Here is a 27,503-nt window from a genome sequence, read left to right on the forward strand (position 1 = left end):
AAACACATTGTATTATTAACTGATGTTGAAAATAAATTCTATATAAACATGGATTTTGTTCTAAAGGAAGATTTCCAAGGACAACTCCTCAAAACTAGAAGTGTCCCTGTAAACCAGAAAATGCTGAGAACAATGACTAGGACTCGGCTAGGAATCCTGCAGGGTTGCCAAAGGACAGAATATATCATAGAGCCATCCCTCATCAGCTGCCACAGGATAGACCTGCCTGTCCATGCCCCTGTGAAATGATGGGGCAGGCAGGGTGTGTGCTATCACTTTAAATGCACTGTATGTATAATGGGATTTCATCACAGATCCGGAAAAAGGAAGTGATTGTAGTTGGGAGTGTGTGCACTGAGCGGACACCTAACTATGGATCCATCATATGAGGATCTCACACACCCCGGCCCCGGGAACTGCCTTCTACTGTCTGCTTAGTCATTGAATGGGAATCCATTACATGTCTTCTATACGACACTCTGCAAGTGGGAGCTGTGCAGGTGAGCTGTGTACGGAACTCACTGGAATCACTAGAGGCTGGGGGCTACCACTCTGAGGGGAGGGGGGAAGACTACTGTCATTGTACGGACACTGCACTATTACATTACTCCCCCCCCCCCCCCACACACACATTCTCCTGCCTAACTGCAACATAGTACTGGGAATAGTTACACGTTTTCTTTTATTTCTTACTAAATCATTTTATTTATTCAATAACTTCTGTGTATTCCCTCGTTCCTTCTCTTTTATTCTATTCATCTATCTCTTGTTCTGCCCATCTCTTTCTATATTATTTTCTCTATATCTGTCTTTCTATCTGCCCGCCTGACTGTCTATTTACCACATCTCTCTCTCTCTCTCTCTCTCTCTCTCTATATATATATATATATATCAATATCTCTTCCTCTCTATCTATCTATCTATCTGTCTGTCTGTCTGTCTGTCTGTCTGTCTTATCTATCTATCTTTTTTTCTTTTTCTTTCTTTCTCTCTCTCTCTCGTCTGTCTGTCTGTCTGTCTATCTATCTATCTATCTATCTATCTATCTATCTATCTATCTATCTATCTATCTATCTATCTATCTATCTTTTTTTCTTTTTCTTTCTCTCTCTCGTCTGTCTGTCTGTCTGTCTGTCTGTCTGTCTGTCTGTCTGTCTGTCTGTCTGTCTATCTATCTATCTATCTATCTATCTATCTATCTATCTATCATTTCTTTCTTTCTTTCTTTTATTTTTTTCTTTCCATCTCATTAAATTAGAGTATCATCAAAAAGTTCATTTCTTTCAGTAATTCATTTCAAAAAGTTACACACAGAGTGATATATTTCAATCATTTTTTTCTTTTAATTTTGATGATTACGGCTTACAGCTAGTGAAACACCAAAATTCAGTATCTCAGAAAATTAGAATATTACATAGGACCAATAAAAAAAAAAAAAGGATTTTTAATACAGAAATGTTGGCTTACTGAAAAGTATGTCCATGTACAGTATAGTATGCACCCAGTGGCAGCCGCTGCGTTGGGGGCGCAGGGGCACCGCCCCCCCATACATGTGTCCGGCCCCCTAATTTATATATATATATATATTATATATATATATATATATATATATATATATTAATATATATATATATATTGAAGGGGGCACGCTGTGGTCACTCTACATTGATGGGGGGCACGCTGTGGTCACTCTACATTGAAGGGGACATGCTGTGGTCACTACATTGAAGGGGGCATGCTGTGGTCACTCTACATTGAAGGGGGCACACTGTGGTCACTCTACATTGAAGGGGGCATGCTGTGGTCACTCTGCATTGAAGGGGGCATGATGTGGTCACTCTACATTGATGGGGGCACGCTGTGGTCACTCTACATTGAAGGGGGCATGCTGTGGTCACTCTACATTGAAGGGGGCACTCTGTTATCACTCTACATTGATGGGGGCACGCTGTGGTCACTCTACATTGATGGGGGCATGCTGTGGTCACTCTGCATTGAAGGGGGCACGCTGTGGTCACTCTACATCAGGGGTCCTCAAACTACGGCCTTCCAGCTGTTGCAGGACTACACATCCCATGAGGCATTGTAAAACTCTGACATTCACAGATATGGCTAGGCATGATGGGAATTGTAGTTCCTGAACAACAGGAGGGCCATAGTTTGAAGAGCCCTGCTCTACATTGAAGGGGGCACACTGTGGTCACTCTACATTGAAGGGGGCAAGCTGTGGTCACTCTGCATTGAAGGGGGCACGCTGTGGTCACTCTGCATTGAAGGGGGCATGCTGTGGACACTCTGCATTAAAGGCCCCTTTCACACTTTTGTGACCTCAAATTCATGCAATTTTTTGCCACAAAGCAATGCCTATTACATTTTTCTATTTGCGCCCCCCCCCCCCCCCCCCAAAAAAAAAAATTTTGAGCACCAGCTGCCTAGGGTATGCACTCAATACTTGATCGGGGCTCCTTTTGCATAAATCACTGCATCAATGCGGCGTGGCATGGAGGTGATCAGCCTGTGGTACTGCAGAGGTGGTATGGAAGCCCAGGTTCTTTTGATATAGGCTTTAAGCTCGTCTGTATTGTTGGTTCTGATGTCTCCTTCATCTTCCTCTTGACAATACCCCACAGCATCTCTCTATGTGGTTTAGGTCAGGCGAGTTTGCTGCCCACTCAAGCACAGTTATACCGTGATGACTATACCAGGTATTGGTACTTTTGGCCGTGTGGGCAGGTGCCAAGTCCTGCTGTAATATTAAACCAGAATCTCCATAAAGCTGGTCAGTAGAGGGAAGCATGAAGTGCTCTAGAATTTCTTGGTAGAGGGTGGGAAGGTGTTCAATTTGTGATAAATTATGAGTAAACTATGAGTAAATTATGATTAGTACCCTTCTTAGGCTTTTCTATTGTCTAGAAGAGAACGACATCCTCCACCTTCCCGCAGCCTTCTGGGATACACACATCACACACCAAAGGAGACTTCAGGGCAATCTATAGAGCCAGCACTCCAGCACGGCATCAAGGAGCCGCCTCTCTCTTCTTGGTTCCTCAGCCATCCTGTGATGATTTTCATGACTTGCATGCGCTGTGGAGCACCATCAGGGGGCTGTTTGCGAGAACCAGGAATAGACAGCCACAACCTCCCCCCGTTGATGTAAAAATGAAAGATAGCAGCGTGTGCCTAGATGGGCAGCAGTGAAATGGTCCTTACCGCAGAGCAACATTGGATTTGATGGGTGTTTGAGTATGCGTATGAAAACCAACTAAGTGAAAATGGTAAGGGGGAAACAAAAATAAATAAAATAAGATAGGTTCCTCTTTAATGTTACAGCCTTCCGGTAGTGGATAGCTGGATAGACAGCTCTGAGGAGATGCTGGTAGGTTGATTTACTAATGCTAAAAATTGTTTGTACCCCAGCTGTCCGTATACAAGGCTGTTTCTCTGGCAATTACAATAGCCTTTCAGATCCAGAGAACCTACCTCTAAAACCTAGTACACACTTTTAATTTTTTTCTTTAACCCAGTGGGATGTGCGAAAAAAACTGAAGAGCTTGGGAGAAGCCGCTGTACTTAGAATGCAATGTTAGTACAATGATCCCCCTCCTGAGCTATTGTGTTATGACACCAGTCAGAGCTCTCAGCCATTGGCTTAAGAGCGCTGATCGGATGCCCATTGGCCAAAACGTTTTCTGTCATGCCTCTTCAACAGAAGCTGGCCGAATGGCCAACTTCTGTCGGACCAGCTGCCGTACACACGGGCCGAGTTTTGGCTGGTTTCTATTGAACTGGTCAATGCCGTCCGATATTCAGCCCATGTGTAGGGCCCTTAAGTCTTTGTTTTTACGGATTCCAATGGAAGCTGTTGTTCGTAGGTTGCCTTTATCTGATCGCCTAGAACAGGGGTCTCCAAATTTTTAAACAAAGGGCCAGTTTTTCGTCCTTCAAGCTTTAGGGGAGCCAGGCCACCTTGTGTTAGTGGGAGTAAACATTTCCCCATCTTTGGTATTAGGGGAGGGATAGTGCCCCCTGTCTCTGCTGAATTTATAGTTACCTAGTTTTTCAGGTTGAAAAAAGACACAAATCCATCTAGTTCAACCATTTAAAGGGAAAAAAAAAACAAAACAAAAAATATGCATACAATCTCATATACACAATCCTATACACACAGTTGATCCAGAGGAAGGCAAAAGACCCTTAGCAAAGCATGATCCAATTTGCCCCAGCAGATGAAAAAATTCCTTCCTCATCCCCCAAGAGCCAATCGGATATTCCCTGGATCAACTTTACCTATAAATGTTAGTATCCAGTTATATTATGTTCATTTAGGAAAGAATCCAGGCATTTTTTAAAGCAATCTACTGACTGGCCAGAACCAGCTCTTGACGGGGTCTATTCCACATTTTCACAGCTCTTACTGTATTTGGAAATTAAATCTCTTTTCCTCCAGATGTAAAGCCTTTCTGTATTTGGAGATTAAATCTCTTTTCCTCCAGATGTAAAAAGTGCCCCCTTGTCCACTGTGATGACCTTAAAGTGAATAACTTAACACCAAGTCCACTATATGGACCACTTTTTTATTTATACATGTTGATCATATCCCCCTTGGGAACTGTGTCAAAGCCTTTTGCAAAATCCAAGTATACTACGTCCACAGCCACTCCTATGTCTAAGATTTTTTTTACCTCCTCAAAAAAAGAAATCAGATTTGATTGAAAACGTCTGTTTTCATTAACCCATGCTGTCTGTTACATAAAATATTTTTTTTCCAGCAAGAACTCATGTATGGCCTTTTATTAAACTCTCCATTATCTTCCCGATTATAATGGTTAAATGAATAGGTCTATAGTTAATTGGTAAAGACTTTGATCTCATTTTAAATATAGGCACCACATTGGCTCTACGCCAATCCAGTGGTACTATTCCAGCCATTAAAGTGTCCCTAAAAAGTAGAAACAATGCATTTGAAATGACAGAGCTTAAAGTGGTTGTAAAGTCAGGATGATAAAACACTGCCATCCCCTCTGTTTAATCAAGATGCATAGCACTATGGGTCAATTTTTTGAAAATTCTAATTCTAAATACCTTATGTCACAGCAATGACTGGCTGTCAGTGACATTCCTCTGCTCGATCCTCCCCCTATAAGCAATGCAGAAGGAGGGGCTGAAATAACCCTCTGACATCAGCCGGCCAGCAAAGAAAGGTCAAGTGACCGCTGTGAGATAAGGCATTTACGATTTGAGTTTTAAAATATGAACATCTAGTAGTTTAGATCCTGATAAAACAGAGGGGAAGCAAGCTACTTTTAAAAGATTTTTCAAGTGACAGGGAAGTAGAAGGGGAGGGGCAAGGAGGGGAATTGCTCCCACACATAGGCACACATATAGGCATTAGAACTGACAGGCAGAGAAGGGGTTAAGGGAGAGACTGCAGAGAGGAGAAAGCATGATGACAAAGGTACATAGTCTGACCACTGTATCATGGATCAGGAGCCATAATTATCATGGTCAGCAGAGACAGAGGGGCACAGCAACAGGCAGGATCAGCCAGGTATATTACATTATACAAAGGGACAAATTACACAGCTCAAGCACTGTGCTGTTTAACATGCTTTAAAGGAACAGAATATATATATATATATATATATATATATATATATATATATATATATATGTATATATATATATATATATATATATTTATTTAAGGTTACAAATGCTTTTATTCTTTCTAGGATCCGTGGTGTATGCCATCTAGTCCGGGTGCTTTATCCACCTTTATTGTGTCTAAATATTTCTGGACCATATCACTTTTGAGCCATTGTGGATCATTTGGGGCTGTTTCAATATCATTCCCTTTATGGAAATGAGCCCCCTCATGCTCCTTTGTATACACAGAGTTTAAGAAAGTATTTAATATATTTGCCTTCTCTTTGTCCCCAGATTATTTTGTAAAAGGCGCACATGCTCAGACCGGACCTTTTAACTAATGATATATTTGAAAAATTTTTGGGGGTTTGTCCTACTATCTTTTGCAAACTGTCATTTGGTTTGAATTTTTGCGTCCTTGATTTCCTTGTTACATATTCTGTTAAATACTTTGTAACATTTAAACGATGATAGTGTTCCTTCATTTTTAAGAAAGGAGAGAGCGGTGCCAGCTTAGTATAGTACAAGTTTATTTAACACTGTTAAAATTGGTGACTCACTGTCCAAGGTTGGGTGAGACCGGTACACAAAGACTGTTAGGGTCATCCATCTTCCTCTTCCAGGATAGTGGTCATAGGAGAAGGTGGTGAGGTTCCAGAGGTATAGCCGAGCCGCTGTGGGGCTGCTAGTTATCACTGGCCGCGGCGGAGCATGCACAACAGGGCTCCGGCTGCCGACTTCTGATCCCTGATGACATCACTTCCTGGCAGGAGAAAAATAGGGGTTGCACGCGTTCAGAGCATCCGTGCTCCTTCGTCAGGCGATGGCAGCGTTAAATAACAGTGTTATTATTTAACAGTGTTAAATAAACTTGTACTATACTAAGCTGGCGCCGCTCTCTCCTTTCTTGCATCTCTCAGGGCTTCTCCACGCTTCAGACGGCTGCCGCGGACTATAGCTTCCCTACAGTACCAAACTTTGTCCCCCCCCACGCAGCCCCATAACCCCCCCCCCTCCCATCCACCCACATTCCTTGTACCATCTTGGGATATTAGAAGAGCGCCATGACACCCCCCACTTTCATGTCTTTCCTTCATTTTTATATTTTTTTTAAAGCTCTTTTCTTTTTTTTTTTTTTTAGCTTTTTAAATGTATTGCCCATGGGAATATATTTTGCAGTGAGTTCACATACAGTCTTTTTAAAGAATTGCCATTTCTGCTCTGTGTTCATCGATGCCAATATATCCTCCCAGTCTAAGTCTTGGAGAGCAGCCCTCATCCTTGGAAAATTTGTTCTCCTAGGCCTCATGCACACTGGATATTTTTACAACTGACATTTTTTTCTGCTGCCAGTAAACTCCCCAGCATGTTATCCTATGTGTCCATGCACACATAAGCTGTTATCAGCGTTTTTTGACAGAGGCGTTTTCTGGCTGGAAAAAAACCCCCCAGAACTAGTGGGTTTTAAGAGGAGTTTTTTATCTGTAAAAACGCTCTAACTCTGAAAAAAGCTAAAAGAACACCAACAAAATGCAGCTATTCGGCATTTATCAGCATTTTTGAACCAGGAGCTTTTGTGGGAGTAAAGTTATGCTAAAAAAAACCCTTAAAAATGCTACAGCTAAAAAACTCTGAAAAAGGCTACTGCAAAAATACTGCAAAACTCATTCCACAGCTACAGCTTTCTAGAGCTATCACTACTTGCATTTTTATAACGCCCAGTGTGCATGAGGCCTTAAAGTTTAGTGCACAGGTGTCAAACACAAGGCCCGTGGGCCGAATGCTGCCCCCCAGGCCTTTTTATGTGGCCCTCGCACCTCTCCTGCAGCTGTGGCACCCCCCTTGTCTCTGCCCCCACCTTGTCTCTGTAGTCGGCAGCAAAGAGGACAGAACTCCTTTGCCAGATCCTGCAATCCTCTGTGCAGCTGCAGAAAGGCTTGTCTTTGCTCACCCCCCTTCTAAGCAGTCCGCAGCAGAGAGAAGGGCGGAACTCCTCCTACAGATCCTGCACCTCTCTGTGCAGCCGCAACACCACCTTGCCTCTACCTCCCCTGATCTCAGCATTCAGCAGACTCTGGAAGCTGACTCCAGCCCCCCTCTGGTTCTCCTCCAGACCCTGCACTTCTTCCCAGATCCACCCGCATCTTCTTCCAGGCAGCACCTCAAGGTAAGGGGGTGCATTGTGATGTAAGGAAGGGTGCGTGACTCTTGACTTCTGATGGTGGGGGGAGGCTATTGACATCTCATGTAAGGGTGTAAGGGGGCGTGGGGTGCTCTGGACATCTAATGTTACAGATATAACTAGCCCTTTTAGGGCAACCATAATGCTGATGCGGCCCACAATGAAATTGAATTTGACACCCCTGGTTTAGTGTATTTATATTTCCAGCATTAGCCTGTTGTATACAGCTAACATTAAATGAAATCATGTTACAGTCATCGTGCCCCATTGTTGATGTCAATAGGAGGAATAGTGCCCCATCGTTGATGTCAGTAGGAGGAATAGTGCCCCATCGTTGGTGTCAGTGGGAGGAATAATGCCCATTGTTGCTGTCAGCGGGAGGAATACTGTTCTATCATTCAAGTAAGAAAGGAATGTTGCGCTGCAGGGCTGATGTAATGTGAAAACATGTGGAATGATATACATTAAAGAGATTTGCAATTTCCAAAATTTACAACTGAACAGGTCGAACTGTTAGAGGGGAATCCAACTGAAGAGGAAGTGAGGGAGGCAATAGCGAATCTGGCTGCAGGGAAGGCATCAGGGCCTGATGTACTTCCATTAGAGGTCTATAGTCAATATTGATATTTTTGCACCTGCATTGACTCAGGTGTTTGCAACGGCCTTTCAGGAGAGGGGTCTTCCAAAATCTATGTATTCAGCCACGGTAATACTTATTCCAAAACCAGATAAAGACTTAACAGACTGTTCATCATATAGGCCAAAATCTTTATTAAACATAGATTATAAAATTCAAACTAAAAATTTGGCCCGTAGATTAAATACAGTGATCCTTAGTATTATACATCCAGATCAAACTGGCTTCATGCCAGGGAAATCCACTTCTATAAATCTTCGTAGGACACAACTTATTGTTCAATTAAGAGACCATTTACCAGATTCATGTGCAGTGGCCTCACTGGATACCACGAAAGCCTTTGATTCTATTGAATGGTCTTTCCTGCAGGCGACATTGAAGGCGGTTAGTTTTGGAGAAAATTTTTGTACATGGATTGCCATATTGTATGCAAATCCTGTTTCTCAACTTTTGGTGAACGTTTTTTTGTCTGATTCATTACAGCTTTATAGGCGTACCCGGCAGGGATGCCCCTTGTCTCCGCTTTTATTTGCGATATCCATTGAGGCCCTGGCTCTCAGGCTGAGGCAGTCCCCCTCTCTTGCAGGTATTACTCTGGCAGATAGGATGGATGTGGTTTGGCTGTATGCAGACGACTTTATACTGTACTTGAACAATCCTTACGATTCTTTGGATAAGGCCATGAATATTATAGAAATGTTTGCCTCCTATTCAGGACTCAAAATTAATTGTCAGAAATCTGCTCTTATGCCACTTCAACTGCAGTTGTATAACATGACTAACATATCTGGCCTAATAAAGGTGGTCACATTTTTTAAATATTTGGACTTATAGTTACAGTAGAGACTTCTGCGACTTTACAGGTAAATCTAGATCCACTGATGGGACAAACAGGGGGACAAAAATTGGGACTTTAAATGAGGATATGACATGGTAGGGTCAATACCTCCATCCCTAAATCAATTGAATAATTCTAAGGGAGTTTGGGACTTTAAATGAAAACGCAGGTGCAATCTGGGGAAATTAATAAAAATGTATCCAGATATGTATATGCTGGTAAAAATGTGTATAAGATCATAGCATAATAAACCATAATGTTTTATAGATAAACAATATTTATTCACATAGAAGATGTATAGTAAATAGTACAGTAATATTGGTAAACATGATCAAGACCACTGATACCACAAAATACATACTAAATGACATGATTGACACAGAGTAACATGATTGCACATATAAAATGACCCATATAGCTCTCAGTAATACAACGAGGAGGGACATAATAAAAAATTAATTCATAAATACATAGTAAACAGTAAATATTGGTAACGAATTCATATAAATAGGTTGTATGATGATATCATGTAGCATCTAAAGTAGCTCTACGCGTTTCGTGAATAAGTTCACTCATCAGGAGCAGATGCGAATTATGTAGATGTATTATCTATAACAAGATAAGAGCTCGTTGAATAAATATGCCAGTAGTACAGTGAAGAACAAAAAGAAGAGGGGGGGGGGGGGAAGAAACAGGCTGAAAAGGAAACGTAAGGCAGGTTTGTAAGCCTCCTCATACTTACAGAGCTATAAAGGTATCCAAAGTATCCGTATACAGTTTAAATATTACTGGTGCCTGGGGGACGTCTTTTCCGGGAGCTGTGGTAATAGGGTACGTGGAAGTAGCCCAAACTCTGACAGCAAGGTAAATCATGGGGTTTGTGGTAGTGCCTGGGAGTAGAGTGAGAGGGGGAAGATTTGAATTGATAAATATAAATGTGCACCATGGGTAAAATGGGCAACGAAATGTGGGTGAAAAAGTGACTGGGGCAAAGGAGTGGGGGTAGGTACATAAGTGAGGACGTAATATCCCAAGATGGAAGTTAAATGCGTGAAAAAGTGAAAAAATAAATAATCAAAATAGGGTGAGAGAGAATTAGTGAGGATAAGAGAAGTAGTACCTTTAAATAATACAGTATGAGGCATAGTAAGAGGAGTGCGAGAGACCAGGATAAAACAGAACCATAGGAGTGGTAAATAGATCCACCAAGGTGTGCTGGCAGTGATGGAGATACGACCAACCGACCCCCCAACGTCACGCATGCGTCCATAAGAATAGGGGAGAGACTGTAGGACATCCATGCCGAACGGCAAATGGCGCCAACTGGCTTCCCCACATGGACGCCGGTGGAAAATTAACATCTCGGCGTGCGGCGTCACCAGACGTCACGCATACCGAGTGTAGAGCGTGGCGTCGATGCGCCACTGGTATCCGCCCGACCCCTGGCGCCGGATGGCTGAGGGGGAGGGGAGGAGCCCCGGAAGCGCATCGCAGCTCCCGGATAAAGAGACCACAGACAACCATGGTAATATAGTAAAAGTAATAAAAATAGGTATAAATTGGTAATGTCCGTACACTGAGGGTGGAAGCGAGAGGAGGAAAAGAGAAAATAAATGGAGAGAATGAAGGGAGAAAGATAAAGAAAAAGATGGGAAAGAGATAGCAAGTATAAAAAAGAAAAGAGAAAAAGGGGAAAAGAAAGAAAAAAAGAAAACAACACTGGATATTATAAAAGAAAAAATAACTGGGTCGAAGTGGACAGGTGTCTGCGTATTTCCATCCCTATATCAATATTGGGACAAACAGGGGGACAAAAATTGGGACTTTAAATGAGGATATGACATGGTAGGGTCAATACCTCCATCCCTAAATCAATTGAATAATTCTAAGGGAGTTTGGGACTTTAAATGAAAACGCAGGTGCAATCTGGGGAAATTAATAAAAATGTATCCAGATATGTATATGCTGGTAAAAATGTGTATAAGATCATAGCATAATAAACCATAATGTTTTATAGATAAACAATATTTATTCACATAGAAGATGTATAGTAAATAGTACAGTAATATTGGTAAACATGATCAAGACCACTGATACCACAAAATACATACTAAATGACATGATTGACACAGAGTAACATGATTGCACATATAAAATGACCCATATAGCTCTCAGTAATACAACGAGGAGGGACATAATAAAAAATTAATTCATAAATACATAATAAACAGTAAATATTGGTAACGAATTCATATAAATAGGTTGTATGATGATATCATGTAGCATCTAAAGTAGCTCTACGCGTTTCGTGAATAAGTTCACTCATCAGGAGCAGATGCGAATTATGTAGATGTATTATCTATAACAAGATAAGAGCTCGTTGAATAAATATGCCAGTAGTACAGTGAAGAACAAAAAGAAGAGGGGGGGGGGGAAGAAACAGGCTGAAAAGGAAACGTAAGGCAGGTTTGTAAGCCTCCTCATACTTACAGAGCTATAAAGGTATCCAAAGTATCCGTATACAGTTTAAATATTACTGGTGCCTGGGGGACGTCTTTTCCGGGAGCTGTGGTAATAGGGTACGTGGAAGTAGCCCAAACTCTGACAGCAAGGTAAATCATGGGGTTTGTGGTAGTGCCTGGGAGTAGAGTGAGAGGGGGAAGATTTGAATTGATAAATATAAATGTGCACCATGGGTAAAATGGGCAACGAAATGTGGGTGAAAAAGTGACTGGGGCAAAGGAGTGGGGGTAGGTACATAAGTGAGGACGTAATATCCCAAGATGGAAGTTAAATGCGTGAAAAAGTGAAAAAATAAATAATCAAAATAGGGTGAGAGAGAATTAGTGAGGATAAGAGAAGTAGTACCTTTAAATAATACAGTATGAGGCATAGTAAGAGGAGTGCGAGAGACCAGGATAAAACAGAACCATAGGAGTGGTAAATAGATCCACCAAGGTGTGCTGGCAGTGATGGAGATACGACCAACCGACCCCCCAACGTCACGCATGCGTCCATAAGAATAGGGGAGAGACTGTAGGACATCCATGCCGAACGGCAAATGGCGCCAACTGGCTTCCCCACATGGACGCCGGTGGAAAATTAACATCTCGGCGTGCGGCGTCACCAGACGTCACGCATACCGAGTGTAGAGCGTGGCGTCGATGCGCCACTGGTATCCGCCCGACCCCTGGCGCCGGATGGCTGAGGGGGAGGGGAGGAGCCCCGGAAGCGCATCGCAGCTCCCGGATAAAGAGACCACAGACAACCATGGTAATATAGTAAAAGTAATAAAAATAGGTATAAATTGGTAATGTCCGTACACTGAGGGTGGAAGCGAGAGGAGGAAAAGAGAAAATAAATGGAGAGAATGAAGGGAGAAAGATAAAGAAAAAGATGGGAAAGAGATAGCAAGTATAAAAAAGAAAAGAGAAAAAGGGGAAAAGAAAGAAAAAAAGAAAACAACACTGGATATTATAAAAGAAAAAATAACTGGGTCGAAGTGGACAGGTGTCTGCGTATTTCCATCCCTATATCAATATTGGGACAAACAGGGGGACAAAAATTGGGACTTTAAATGAGGATATGACATGGTAGGGTCAATACCTCCATCCCTAAATCAATTGAATAATTCTAAGGGAGTTTGGGACTTTAAATGAAAACGCAGGTGCAATCTGGGGAAATTAATAAAAATGTATCCAGATATGTATATGCTGGTAAAAATGTGTATAAGATCATAGCATAATAAACCATAATGTTTTATAGATAAACAATATTTATTCACATAGAAGATGTATAGTAAATAGTACAGTAATATTGGTAAACATGATCAAGACCACTGATACCACAAAATACATACTAAATGACATGATTGACACAGAGTAACATGATTGCACATATAAAATGACCCATATAGCTCTCAGTAATACAACGAGGAGGGACATAATAAAAAATTAATTCATAAATACATAATAAACAGTAAATATTGGTAACGAATTCATATAAATAGGTTGTATGATGATATCATGTAGCATCTAAAGTAGCTCTACGCGTTTCGTGAATAAGTTCACTCATCAGGAGCAGATGCGAATTATGTAGATGTATTATCTATAACAAGATAAGAGCTCGTTGAATAAATATGCCAGTAGTACAGTGAAGAACAAAAAGAAGAGGGGGGGGGGGAAGAAACAGGCTGAAAAGGAAACGTAAGGCAGGTTTGTAAGCCTCCTCATACTTACAGAGCTATAAAGGTATCCAAAGTATCCGTATACAGTTTAAATATTACTGGTGCCTGGGGGACGTCTTTTCCGGGAGCTGTGGTAATAGGGTACGTGGAAGTAGCCCAAACTCTGACAGCAAGGTAAATCATGGGGTTTGTGGTAGTGCCTGGGAGTAGAGTGAGAGGGGGAAGATTTGAATTGATAAATATAAATGTGCACCATGGGTAAAATGGGCAACGAAATGTGGGTGAAAAAGTGACTGGGGCAAAGGAGTGGGGGTAGGTACATAAGTGAGGACGTAATATCCCAAGATGGAAGTTAAATGCGTGAAAAAGTGAAAAAATAAATAATCAAAATAGGGTGAGAGAGAATTAGTGAGGATAAGAGAAGTAGTACCTTTAAATAATACAGTATGAGGCATAGTAAGAGGAGTGCGAGAGACCAGGATAAAACAGAACCATAGGAGTGGTAAATAGATCCACCAAGGTGTGCTGGCAGTGATGGAGATACGACCAACCGACCCCCCAACGTCACGCATGCGTCCATAAGAATAGGGGAGAGACTGTAGGACATCCATGCCGAACGGCAAATGGCGCCAACTGGCTTCCCCACATGGACGCCGGTGGAAAATTAACATCTCGGCGTGCGGCGTCACCAGACGTCACGCATACCGAGTGTAGAGCGTGGCGTCGATGCGCCACTGGTATCCGCCCGACCCCTGGCGCCGGATGGCTGAGGGGGAGGGGAGGAGCCCCGGAAGCGCATCGCAGCTCCCGGATAAAGAGACCACAGACAACCATGGTAATATAGTAAAAGTAATAAAAATAGGTATAAATTGGTAATGTCCGTACACTGAGGGTGGAAGCGAGAGGAGGAAAAGAGAAAATAAATGGAGAGAATGAAGGGAGAAAGATAAAGAAAAAGATGGGAAAGAGATAGCAAGTATAAAAAAGAAAAGAGAAAAAGGGGAAAAGAAAGAAAAAAAGAAAACAACACTGGATATTATAAAAGAAAAAATAACTGGGTCGAAGTGGACAGGTGTCTGCGTATTTCCATCCCTATATCAATATTGGGACAAACAGGGGGACAAAAATTGGGACTTTAAATGAGGATATGACATGGTAGGGTCAATACCTCCATCCCTAAATCAATTGAATAATTCTAAGGGAGTTTGGGACTTTAAATGAAAACGCAGGTGCAATCTGGGGAAATTAATAAAAATGTATCCAGATATGTATATGCTGGTAAAAATGTGTATAAGATCATAGCATAATAAACCATAATGTTTTATAGATAAACAATATTTATTCACATAGAAGATGTATAGTAAATAGTACAGTAATATTGGTAAACATGATCAAGACCACTGATACCACAAAATACATACTAAATGACATGATTGACACAGAGTAACATGATTGCACATATAAAATGACCCATATAGCTCTCAGTAATACAACGAGGAGGGACATAATAAAAAATTAATTCATAAATACATAATAAACAGTAAATATTGGTAACGAATTCATATAAATAGGTTGTATGATGATATCATGTAGCATCTAAAGTAGCTCTACGCGTTTCGTGAATAAGTTCACTCATCAGGAGCAGATGCGAATTATGTAGATGTATTATCTATAACAAGATAAGAGCTCGTTGAATAAATATGCCAGTAGTACAGTGAAGAACAAAAAGAAGAGGGGGGGGGGGAAGAAACAGGCTGAAAAGGAAACGTAAGGCAGGTTTGTAAGCCTCCTCATACTTACAGAGCTATAAAGGTATCCAAAGTATCCGTATACAGTTTAAATATTACTGGTGCCTGGGGGACGTCTTTTCCGGGAGCTGTGGTAATAGGGTACGTGGAAGTAGCCCAAACTCTGACAGCAAGGTAAATCATGGGGTTTGTGGTAGTGCCTGGGAGTAGAGTGAGAGGGGGAAGATTTGAATTGATAAATATAAATGTGCACCATGGGTAAAATGGGCAACGAAATGTGGGTGAAAAAGTGACTGGGGCAAAGGAGTGGGGGTAGGTACATAAGTGAGGACGTAATATCCCAAGATGGAAGTTAAATGCGTGAAAAAGTGAAAAAATAAATAATCAAAATAGGGTGAGAGAGAATTAGTGAGGATAAGAGAAGTAGTACCTTTAAATAATACAGTATGAGGCATAGTAAGAGGAGTGCGAGAGACCAGGATAAAACAGAACCATAGGAGTGGTAAATAGATCCACCAAGGTGTGCTGGCAGTGATGGAGATACGACCAACCGACCCCCCAACGTCACGCATGCGTCCATAAGAATAGGGGAGAGACTGTAGGACATCCATGCCGAACGGCAAATGGCGCCAACTGGCTTCCCCACATGGACGCCGGTGGAAAATTAACATCTCGGCGTGCGGCGTCACCAGACGTCACGCATACCGAGTGTAGAGCGTGGCGTCGATGCGCCACTGGTATCCGCCCGACCCCTGGCGCCGGATGGCTGAGGGGGAGGGGAGGAGCCCCGGAAGCGCATCGCAGCTCCCGGATAAAGAGACCACAGACAACCATGGTAATATAGTAAAAGTAATAAAAATAGGTATAAATTGGTAATGTCCGTACACTGAGGGTGGAAGCGAGAGGAGGAAAAGAGAAAATAAATGGAGAGAATGAAGGGAGAAAGATAAAGAAAAAGATGGGAAAGAGATAGCAAGTATAAAAAAGAAAAGAGAAAAAGGGGAAAAGAAAGAAAAAAAGAAAACAACACTGGATATTATAAAAGAAAAAATAACTGGGTCGAAGTGGACAGGTGTCTGCGTATTTCCATCCCTATATCAATATTGGGACAAACAGGGGGACAAAAATTGGGACTTTAAATGAGGATATGACATGGTAGGGTCAATACCTCCATCCCTAAATCAATTGAATAATTCTAAGGGAGTTTGGGACTTTAAATGAAAACGCAGGTGCAATCTGGGGAAATTAATAAAAATGTATCCAGATATGTATATGCTGGTAAAAATGTGTATAAGATCATAGCATAATAAACCATAATGTTTTATAGATAAACAATATTTATTCACATAGAAGATGTATAGTAAATAGTACAGTAATATTGGTAAACATGATCAAGACCACTGATACCACAAAATACATACTAAATGACATGATTGACACAGAGTAACATGATTGCACATATAAAATGACCCATATAGCTCTCAGTAATACAACGAGGAGGGACATAATAAAAAATTAATTCATAAATACATAATAAACAGTAAATATTGGTAACGAATTCATATAAATAGGTTGTATGATGATATCATGTAGCATCTAAAGTAGCTCTACGCGTTTCGTGAATAAGTTCACTCATCAGGAGCAGATGCGAATTATGTAGATGTATTATTTATAACAAGATAAGAGCTCGTTGAATAAATATGCCAGTAGTACAGTGAAGAACAAAAAGAAGAGGGGGGGGGGGGAAGAAACAGGCTGAAAAGGAAACGTAAGGCAGGTTTGTAAGCCTCCTCATACTTACAGAGCTATAAAGGTATCCAAAGTATCCGTATACAGTTTAAATATTACTGGTGCCTGGGGGACGTCTTTTCCGGGAGCTGTGGTAATAGGGTACGTGGAAGTAGCCCAAACTCTGACAGCAAGGTAAATCATGGGGTTTGTGGTAGTGCCTGGGAGTAGAGTGAGAGGGGGAAGATTTGAATTGATAAATATAAATGTGCACCATGGGTAAAATGGGCAACGAAATGTGGGTGAAAAAGTGACTGGGGCAAAGGAGTGGGGGTAGGTACATAAGTGAGGACGTAATATCCCAAGATGGAAGTTAAATGCGTGAAAAAGTGAAAAAATAAATAATCAAAATAGGGTGAGAGAGAATTAGTGAGGATAAGAGAAGTAGTACCTTTAAATAATACAGTATGAGGCATAGTAAGAGGAGTGCGAGAGACCAGGATAAAACAGAACCATAGGAGTGGTAAATAGATCCACCAAGGTGTGCTGGCAGTGATGGAGATACGACCAACCGACCCCCCAACGTCACGCATGCGTCCATAAGAATAGGGGAGAGACTGTAGGACATCCATGCCGAACGGCAAATGGCGCCAACTGGCTTCCCCACATGGACGCCGGTGGAAAATTAACATCTCGGCGTGCGGCGTCACCAGACGTCACGCATACCGAGTGTAGAGCGTGGCGTCGATGCGCCACTGGTATCCGCCCGACCCCTGGCGCCGGATGGCTGAGGGGGAGGGGAGGAGCCCCGGAAGCGCATCGCAGCTCCCGGATAAAGAGACCACAGACAACCATGGTAATATAGTAAAAGTAATAAAAATAGGTATAAATTGGTAATGTCCGTACACTGAGAGTGGAAGCGAGAGGAGGAAAAGAGAAAATAAATGGAGAGAATGAAGGGAGAAAGATAAAGAAAAAGATGGGAAAGAGATAGCAAGTATAAAAAAGAAAAGAGAAAAAGGGGAAAAGAAAGAAAAAAAGAAAACAACACTGGATATTATAAAAGAAAAAATAACTGGGTCGAAGTGGACAGGTGTCTGCGTATTTCCATCCCTATATCAATATTGGGACAAACAGGGGGACAAAAATTGGGACTTTAAATGAGGATATGACATGGTAGGGTCAATACCTCCATCCCTAAATCAATTGAATAATTCTAAGGGAGTTTGGGACTTTAAATGAAAACGCAGGTGCAATCTGGGGAAATTAATAAAAATGTATCCAGATATGTATATGCTGGTAAAAATGTGTATAAGATCATAGCATAATAAACCATAATGTTTTATAGATAAACAATATTTATTCACATAGAAGATGTATAGTAAATAGTACAGTAATATTGGTAAACATGATCAAGACCACTGATACCACAAAATACATACTAAATGACATGATTGACACAGAGTAACATGATTGCACATATAAAATGACCCATATAGCTCTCAGTAATACAACGAGGAGGGACATAATAAAAAATTAATTCATAAATACATAATAAACAGTAAATATTGGTAACGAATTCATATAAATAGGTTGTATGATGATATCATGTAGCATCTAAAGTAGCTCTACGCGTTTCGTGAATAAGTTCACTCATCAGGAGCAGATGCGAATTATGTAGATGTATTATCTATAACAAGATAAGAGCTCGTTGAATAAATATGCCAGTAGTACAGTGAAGAACAAAAAGAAGAGGGGGGGGGGGGAAGAAACAGGCTGAAAAGGAAACGTAAGGCAGGTTTGTAAGCCTCCTCATACTTACAGAGCTATAAAGGTATCCAAAGTATCCGTATACAGTTTAAATATTACTGGTGCCTGGGGGACGTCTTTTCCGGGAGCTGTGGTAATAGGGTACGTGGAAGTAGCCCAAACTCTGACAGCAAGGTAAATCATGGGGTTTGTGGTAGTGCCTGGGAGTAGAGTGAGAGGGGGAAGATTTGAATTGATAAATATAAATGTGCACCATGGGTAAAATGGGCAATTCTCTTATCCTCACTAATTCTCTCTCACCCTATTTTGATTATTTATTTTTTCACTTTTTCACGCATTTAACTTCCATCTTGGGATATTACGTCCTCACTTATGTACCTACCCCCACTCCTTTGCCCCAGTCACTTTTTCACCCACATTTCGTTGCCCATTTTACCCATGGTGCACATTTATATTTATCAATTCAAATCTTCCCCCTCTCACTCTACTCCCAGGCACTACCACAAACCCCATGATTTACCTTGCTGTCAGAGTTTGGGCTACTTCCACGTACCCTATTACCACAGCTCCCGGAAAAGACGTCCCCCAGGCACCAGTAATATTTAAACTGTATACGGATACTTTGGATACCTTTATAGCTCTGTAAGTATGAGGAGGCTTACAAACCTGCCTTACGTTTCCTTTTCAGCCTGTTTCTTCCCCCCCCCCCTCTTCTTTTTGTTCTTCACTGTACTACTGGCATATTTATTCAACGAGCTCTTATCTTGTTATAGATAATACATCTACATAATTCGCATCTGCTCCTGATGAGTGAACTTATTCACGAAACGCGTAGAGCTACTTTAGATGCTACATGATATCATCATACAACCTATTTATATGAATTCGTTACCAATATTTACTGTTTATTATGTATTTATGAATTAATTTTTTATTATGTCCCTCCTCGTTGTATTACTGAGAGCTATATGGGTCATTTTATATGTGCAATCATGTTACTCTGTGTCAATCATGTCATTTAGTATGTATTTTGTGGTATCAGTGGTCTTGATCATGTTTACCAATATTACTGTACTATTTACTATACATCTTCTATGTGAATAAATATTGTTTATCTATAAAACATTATGGTTTATTATGCTATGATCTTATACACATTTTTACCAGCATATACATATCTGGATACATTTTTATTAATTTCCCCAGATTGCACCTGCGTTTTCATTTAAAGTCCCAAACTCCCTTAGAATTATTCAATAGATCCACTGATGTCCACTGTCAGAACTAAACTGAGAACATGGGCTAAATTACCACTTTCCATAGCTGGAAGTAGGCTTGTGACGGTATCAGATTTTCATGCTGCGATTAATTGATTAAGGTTTTGCCACGGTATACGGTATTATCACGGTATTCTATTATTAAATTTAAATTATTAAATTTCCACCTCACTTCAATTTCATTGCTGAATTTAGGGGCTTTGGTTCACTTATGCACATTATTATATAGTCAGTCAGTACAGACTCTGTGAACCAGGCTTAAAATAGGTCATCAAGCAGTGTCTGGCCTAACTGGTGATAACTGGTCCTGGTGCTCTGCTCCGATCCGATGGCCTGGTCATTAAGAGGGCAAATCCTTGTGGTCAAGAAGTGGTTAAACCTGAAGGAGGTGTTGTTTATAAATTACTTTACTATTGCTTTAGGCCTGGTTCACATGTATGCGGGTTGGTGGTTCACATGTATGCGGGTTGGTGGTTCACATTTGCACAGGCATAGCAGCCCATTGATTTGAATGGGCTGCTATGCCCTCATTTTCCGCAGAAAAAAGGTGCATGCAGCATTTTTTTAAAATTCAGTGGCCTTGAAATCCATCCTGCTTTTGCACCATGCGACTAACCTGCAGTTCCTGCTCTGGCAAGCTTTCTGCATTTTTTGTATACGTGGGCACGGCATTTAAAAACAGTTTGCGTGTGCAGGAACTGCAAGTAAGTCGCATGGTGCAAAAGAAGGATGGATTTCATGGCCACTGCATTTTTTTAAATTCTGCATGCACCTTTTTTCAGCTGAAAACGCAGGCATAGCAGCTCAAGCCCATTCACATCAATGGGCTGCTATGCCTGTGCAAATGTGGGCCCCCAACCCGCATACATGTGAACCAGGCCTAAAGCAATAGTAAAGTCATTAATTGGTTAAACCTGCAGGAGGACCGGTGTTTTTATCTATTAATGACTTTACTATTGCTTTAGGCCTGGTTCACATGTATGCGGGTTGGTGGTTCACATGTATGCGGGTTGGGGGCCCACATTTGCACAGGCATAGCAGCCCATTGATGTGAATGGGCTTGAGCTGCTATGCCTGCGTTTTCAGCTGAAAAAAGGTGCATGCAGAATTTAAAAAAATGCAGTGGCCATGAAATCCATCCTTCTTTTGCACCATGCGACTTACCTGCCGTTGCTGCACACGCAAACTGTTTATTTTTAAATGCCGTGCCCACGTATACAAAAAATGCAGAAAGCTTGCCAGAGCAGGAACTGCAGGTTAGTCGCATGGTGCAAAAGCAGGATGGATTTCAAGGCCACTGAATTTTAAAAAAATGCTGCATGCACCTTTTTTCTGCGGAAAATGAGGGCATAGCAGCCTGTTCAAATCAATGGGCTGCTATGCCTGTGCAAATGTGGGCCGCCAACCCGCATACATGTGAACCGCCAACCCGCATACATGTGAACCAGGCCTAAAGCAATAGTAAAGTCATTAATAGATAAAAACACCGGTCCTCCTGCAGGTTTAACCACTTCTGGATCGCAAGGATTTGCCCCTTTAAAGACCAGGCCATCGGATCAGAGCGCCAGGACCAGTCATCACCAGGTAGGCCAGACACTGCTTGATGGCTATATAATAATGTAATGTGGGCTGCTATGTGTGTGTGTGTGTGTGTGTGTGTATATATATATATATATATATATATATATATATTAGAGCTGCACGATTCTGGCCAAAATGAGAATCACGATTTTTTAGCTTGGAATAAAGATCCCGATTCTCTGTGTAACAAAAAAAAAAATTGGGATAACTTTACTGTTACGTTTTTTTTTTTTTTTTTATTCATTAAAGTCTAATCATTGCGTTTGAAAGACTGCTGCGCAAATACAGTGTGACATAAAATATTACAACAATCGCCATTTTATTCTGTAGAGTCTCTGCTAAAAAAATATATAAAATGTTTGGGGGTTCTAAGTACTTTTCTAGCAAAAAAAAAACTGATTTTAACTTGCAAGCAGCAAGTGTCAGAAAAAGATCCAGTCTTTAAGAGGTTAAACTTCCTTTCTCCCTGGCAGAGGGAAGGAAAAGATACAAATGTAATCATTTTTGTTTATAGTTACTGGGAGACTTAATGCTGAAAGGTGTTAGCTGAGTGAGTGAATGAGTCATCCAGCTCACTGAAATGTATCAATTCACAAGTCAGGCAGACTTGACAGAGAAACTCGGTATTTTAAAAATGCCACAATAACAATACCGTGGCTATGCAATACCGCGATATATCGAATTACCGAAAACCGGCATATGTCTAGCTGGAAGTTTATTCAAAATGGTTTTACTACCTAAATGTCTGTATGTTATGTCCCATGTGCCCACTGTCATTCCAAAAACCTTTTTTAAAACTCTGGACGCATTATTTACTACATTTATATGGGGTACGGGAAGGCGTAGACTCAAATTAACTATACTTCAGAGACCTAAGGGGGAGGCGGGTATGGCGCTCCCTAATATGTATTTATATTATCTAGCGGGGCAACTTAAACATCTTAGGAATTGGGTAAGGCCGGTAACGTCTTTGATGGTAGAGTCATGTTTGGCTCATGTCTTGCAGGTGGATAACTTGCTTGTGGCATTGGAAGCTGTTTCCAATCTGCTTAATTGCAGAAATATACCGATATTAACTTTAGCCCGAAAAATTTGGAGACATTCTAAACACGTTGAGGGATTTGGGCGGATTAACATAGACCTTCCACTATGGCGGAACCCTATGTTTACTCATTTGAAACTTCTTACTGAATATCAGTTCTGGGAACATAATTGGAATACATACTTTAGCAGAACTTTATGACATGAACCATATGTACTCCTTTACTGATATACAAATGAAATATGGATTAACCCACTATTCATTCTATAGGCACTTACAGTTATGCCATACGTTGCAGGCACAATTTGGGTCGCTGGGAATTCATTTTTCGAAATACCCTATGAATGGGATATTGAGATCCCAAGGTCCTAAAGGGTTGGTGTCAGATATTTATACACCTATACTTAATGCTAGTATGAGAGTGGCGCCAATAACAGTTAGGTCTAAGTGGCAAGCAATATTCCCTAGCCTCTCGGATAAAGATTGGGAAGAGGCATGTACTTCCCATCTGCATGTATCACCAGCAGTTAATAATAAATTACTTCAACTTAATATGATATACCAATCCTATTTGACTCCCATTAAGTTGCTTGCAATGCACTGCATGGCATCCTCTGAGTGTATGAGATGTAGCACCCCTAGAGCAGATTTTTCTCCCGTTATATGGCAGTGTCCAGTTATAGCTAGATATTGGCAGAAGGTGGTTGAAATACTCTTTGGTGCTAGCTACACTTGTACCTTTGACTCCAGAAGTCTGTTTACTTGGTATTCTGGATGAAAAGGTTTGGTCTAGACAACAAAAGATTATGCTTAGGGAAACACTTTTCCATGGCGAGGAAAGCTATTACTCTGAAGTGGATTCAAGTTATTCCCCCTAATATAAGGAATTGGTTATTAGCTGTTAATCAGATTTTGCCCTATGAAAAGGATGTCCAAAGAAATACAATAAGATATGGGACACTTGGTGTTCCTAAACGTTGACAGTTTAACTTGCGAAGTTTGCATACATGGAAGGAAGAGGCGGATATATTAACCCATTTAGGTATCTCATGACCAATAGAGTTAATACAATAAGATGAACACACCAAAACGATGTAGATATTGATTCATGTTTACTACTATTTTGATTTGAGTCGGATGTTTGTCCGATTTTGTCTTTATGTGTTGTATAATATAAAAGATTGAATCATAATTATATGCTAATGTGATAGCACAGATTGATGTATATACTGTATGTTGTTTGTTTTGCACATTTTGAAATAAAAAGAGTTAAAAAAAAAAAAAAAAGACGTGATAAATAAATATGCATCAAACTAAATAAAAAACCAGACTAACGATAATAACTATTAAATTACTGCAAAGTGTCCTTCACCAAGTGACATGAAGCTGTGGGTGAGAAATAAATAGATATCGAATGTATAGGGATTTTTTACAACAAAGAAAGTTCCCTAATGCTGTTACCTTACAGCAGTAAGGTGAGCGGCTTGCACTCCCTTAGGTGTATGTTGCACTGAAGACTTGCACAGACTATTTCTGATTCACTTCGGGTTGGCACACAGTGTGCTAACACAAAAGAATATTATATTATTAATATTTTTTTTTCATTATCTGTCATCGATATCTATGTGTTTCTCACCCACAGCTTGGTGTCAATAGGAGGAATAGAGTGCCAGAAACTATGGCCCACTGTTGCTGACAGTGGGGGTAATAATGCCCCAAGGGCTGAATAAAAACAAGCAGCCACATTTGGCCCCCGGGCCTCAGTTTGGAGACCACTAGCCTAGAACAATTATTACATGCCTGCCTATCCAGCAAACCTACAGCCCATCCACAAAAACCTTTTTTACACAACCAATGAGTTGAAGCAGTTCCTGCACATCAGATACATACTGTCTCTTTTTCAATTACAATGTTTCAGCTGCCATCATTTTATAGAGTAAACAACAGAACTAATTAAAACTCAAACCCATTTTCTTGATATGGGTTATATATACACAATAAATAAGTTCCAGTTGGTCTTTTAGAGTCTCGAAAAGAAGTTGAGATCCAGAATAAGCTTGGCTTGGCTAAGTGCAATTACTCTTGCCTTGCACTACTCGGCTGCTGGGTTTAGGGCCAAATCAGTAATATTCTCAACCTTTCATGTTCTCCTGTGTTTACCCAGGTTTCGTTTGGGTATTTTTCTTTCCTCCCGGATCCAAAATATACTGGTAAGTTAGTTGGCTTCCATCTAATTCTCCGTTCCCACTAGTGCAACTTGTCAGGAGACTTGCCACATGTGAAGTCACATGACAAGTTGAAATCCATTTATTTTAATACAAAGAGCAAGAAATTCCCCCTGTAAGAAATTCCCCCAATAAGAATGGGGGCCATTTATTGAAGCTTTGGTGAACTCCATGTCCAAGAGGTTTAAGGCAGTGCTGGAAAATAATGGTGGCCACACAAAATATTGAAACTTTGGTCCAATTTGGACATTTTCACTTAGGAGTGTACTCACTTTTGTTGCCAGTGGTTTAGACATTAATGGCTGTTTGTTGAGTTATTTTGAGGGGACAGCAAATTTACACTGTTATCCAAGCTGTACACTCACTACTTTACATTGTAGCAAAGTGTCATTTCTTCAGTGTTGTCACATGAAAAGATATAATAAAATATTTACAAATATAAGAGAGGTGTACTCACTTTTGTGAGATACTGTATGTGTGCAATTATGTGTTACTTTATAACTGTGATACGAACATGACGTCCTACTGAGACAAGGATTTATGAATGCTTCAGTCAGGACTGAGAATTAAACTATAAAGAGAGTCTATCCTGTTGAGAATCATTAAAACCTGCCATTGCTGAACTCTCTTGTTGAGAATGTTCGTTCCCTGGCTGTCATGCTGAAGCCTTGGCTTCAGTACTTTTTGACTTGCTGAACTACGTGGGAATGGTATAGAGATCAGGAATGCTGGCTCTTTTCAAACACTCATTGACAGCATACTTTAAGCCAGGCAACTATTTGGGCATCTCTTCAACAGGCCAGCATTGGCAGTACTTCCCTACAAACAGTGTCAGCACTTTTAACCCAAGTTCTGCTGCTCCACCCATCTCCCTTTTGTTAAAGATCTGAGAACACCCCCCCCAAAAAAAATATATATATGTGTGTATATATATATATATTGGTACTACAAAGAGGTTTCCTTCAGCCACTAATTAGGTTCAAACGTGAAATGGTAGTTACTTGGCACACATTCTAGGAAGCGACCCTGTGAGATTGTATGTGGAGTCAAGCTAAAGGGCATTACGGAATGCTAGTCTATGTTTTTAAAAGTCCCTTCCCTTTAACCAACACTTGAAATAAATAAAAAATCACACCTGTGGTTGGAGGCATCTATGGTGGCAGCAAACAGACCTTCAGCACACCTACTTTCCTATACTTTCCCTGAGCTGGCTGGGTGAAATCTGGCTCATAGAAGTCCAGGTGATTAACACCGAGCAAGTATGCTATGGGTCTGCCAAGTACTAGCATGCACGCTTCTGATCTGAGGTCTGCATTGTTTTTATTGTGTTGGGAAAGGCAAAGGGTTTGCAAAATGTAGTTTAATATAAGATAAATTGAGTGAAATTCAGAATGTTGGTGTTTACTCACTGATTGACATCACTCTTTGTAACTTTACTGCATTCTGTAAATTGCTGCAGTTTTTTTTTCAGTCTAAAGAAAACAGTAAAATCAATACACTGGATGCAATTTTGCTTTTTACAGTTGCTAAACCTACCTGCACCATGTCTTGATTTGTGTTCTACGTTCTACAGACACAAGTTCCAATGAAAGGATAGAGGGATGGCTGCTGAGAATAGAGATGCAATATCTTGGTATCAGAAGAAAGTGAGTATATTTCCCATATTAGTGAGTGTGTATACGCCCAAGCTACCTCCTAAATACTATTTTTATTTTTATTATTATCGTCAGCTGCTTGCTTACATCACAACGTGTTCCCACACTAATATATCATGAAGTTCAGAGTTAGGTGTTGTGCAAGGAAGCAGTCTCCAGGGCCCTGTTTCAGAATCATCTTGCTTCACTGGAAATGTGCTTCCCTTCCCACCTATAGAGAATGAGTAATTATTATGGGCACCACTTTCAGCTACGGGTTATCTACCAACATAGAGGATGCCTATTCAAATTTGAAAAAGTATGGGGTGAATGGTTAGATATTCTTGGACTGGCCCCTGTGAAACTGGTCATTGCTGGGGTAATGTGTTGCTGGTCTCTGCACATTATTTGTTGAAATGCTTGTGTAATCCACATCAATGGAATTTTGTATGCTAATTTTTGCAGTTTGTTGATTTACACTTTGGGGTAGAAACGGGACTTGGAATGGTGGGTATCAACTGATTTCATTTTGGACTGGAGTGGAATATTGGTACAATGTTTTTAATGTTGTAATCATATGGATTGGATATCGGTTTAGTTCTGGAACCTGTACGTTTTTACGAACCTAAAAACGTTTTTTTTGCCCAAAAAAAAAAAGTTGGGTGCTGTGCTGCTCAATATCTGAATTAAATAATTGAAATATATAGTATCTGTGACGGTGGCGGGTATCAGACCACTGGCCTTCTCATCCAACTCGTGACCAAAGACCAGGCAATCTCACACCCTGCCGTCACTTGCGTAACAATGCCACTCTCAGCTGCACCCGGCACACATATTGTCCAGCTTGCGGGACCACAATCTAGATGCCAGCAGGCTGAGAGCGATTGTCACATGGGCTAATTTAAACCATTAACCCTTTCTCTGCCACCACCTCTACGTTATGATGAGCCCAGAGGACGCTTGTAATTTTAGAAATACCAATTATGACTTTAGAATAATCATTTGTAAC

At 40.7% G+C, this 27,503-nt stretch overlaps 1 protein-coding gene across 1 annotated transcript in view; it reads left to right on the plus strand.

The window, feature by feature from the left end:
* Positions 1–437: 437 nt before the first annotated feature.
* PHTF1 (putative homeodomain transcription factor 1) overlaps positions 438–27,503 on the plus strand; it is a 322,940-nt gene continuing 295,874 nt past the window's right edge. The window contains exons 1-2 of the mRNA XM_082246092.1: positions 438–500; positions 26,434–26,506. Of these exons, the coding sequence (XP_082102218.1) occupies positions 26,462–26,506 (45 nt within the window). The 5' untranslated portion in view covers positions 438–500; positions 26,434–26,461. The remainder of the gene's footprint in view (positions 501–26,433; positions 26,507–27,503) is intronic.

The sequence above is a fragment of the Pelophylax lessonae genome (assembly GCF_965119305.1).
Source record: "Pelophylax lessonae genome assembly, chromosome: 2".
Lineage (NCBI taxonomy): Eukaryota > Metazoa > Chordata > Amphibia > Anura > Ranidae > Pelophylax > Pelophylax lessonae.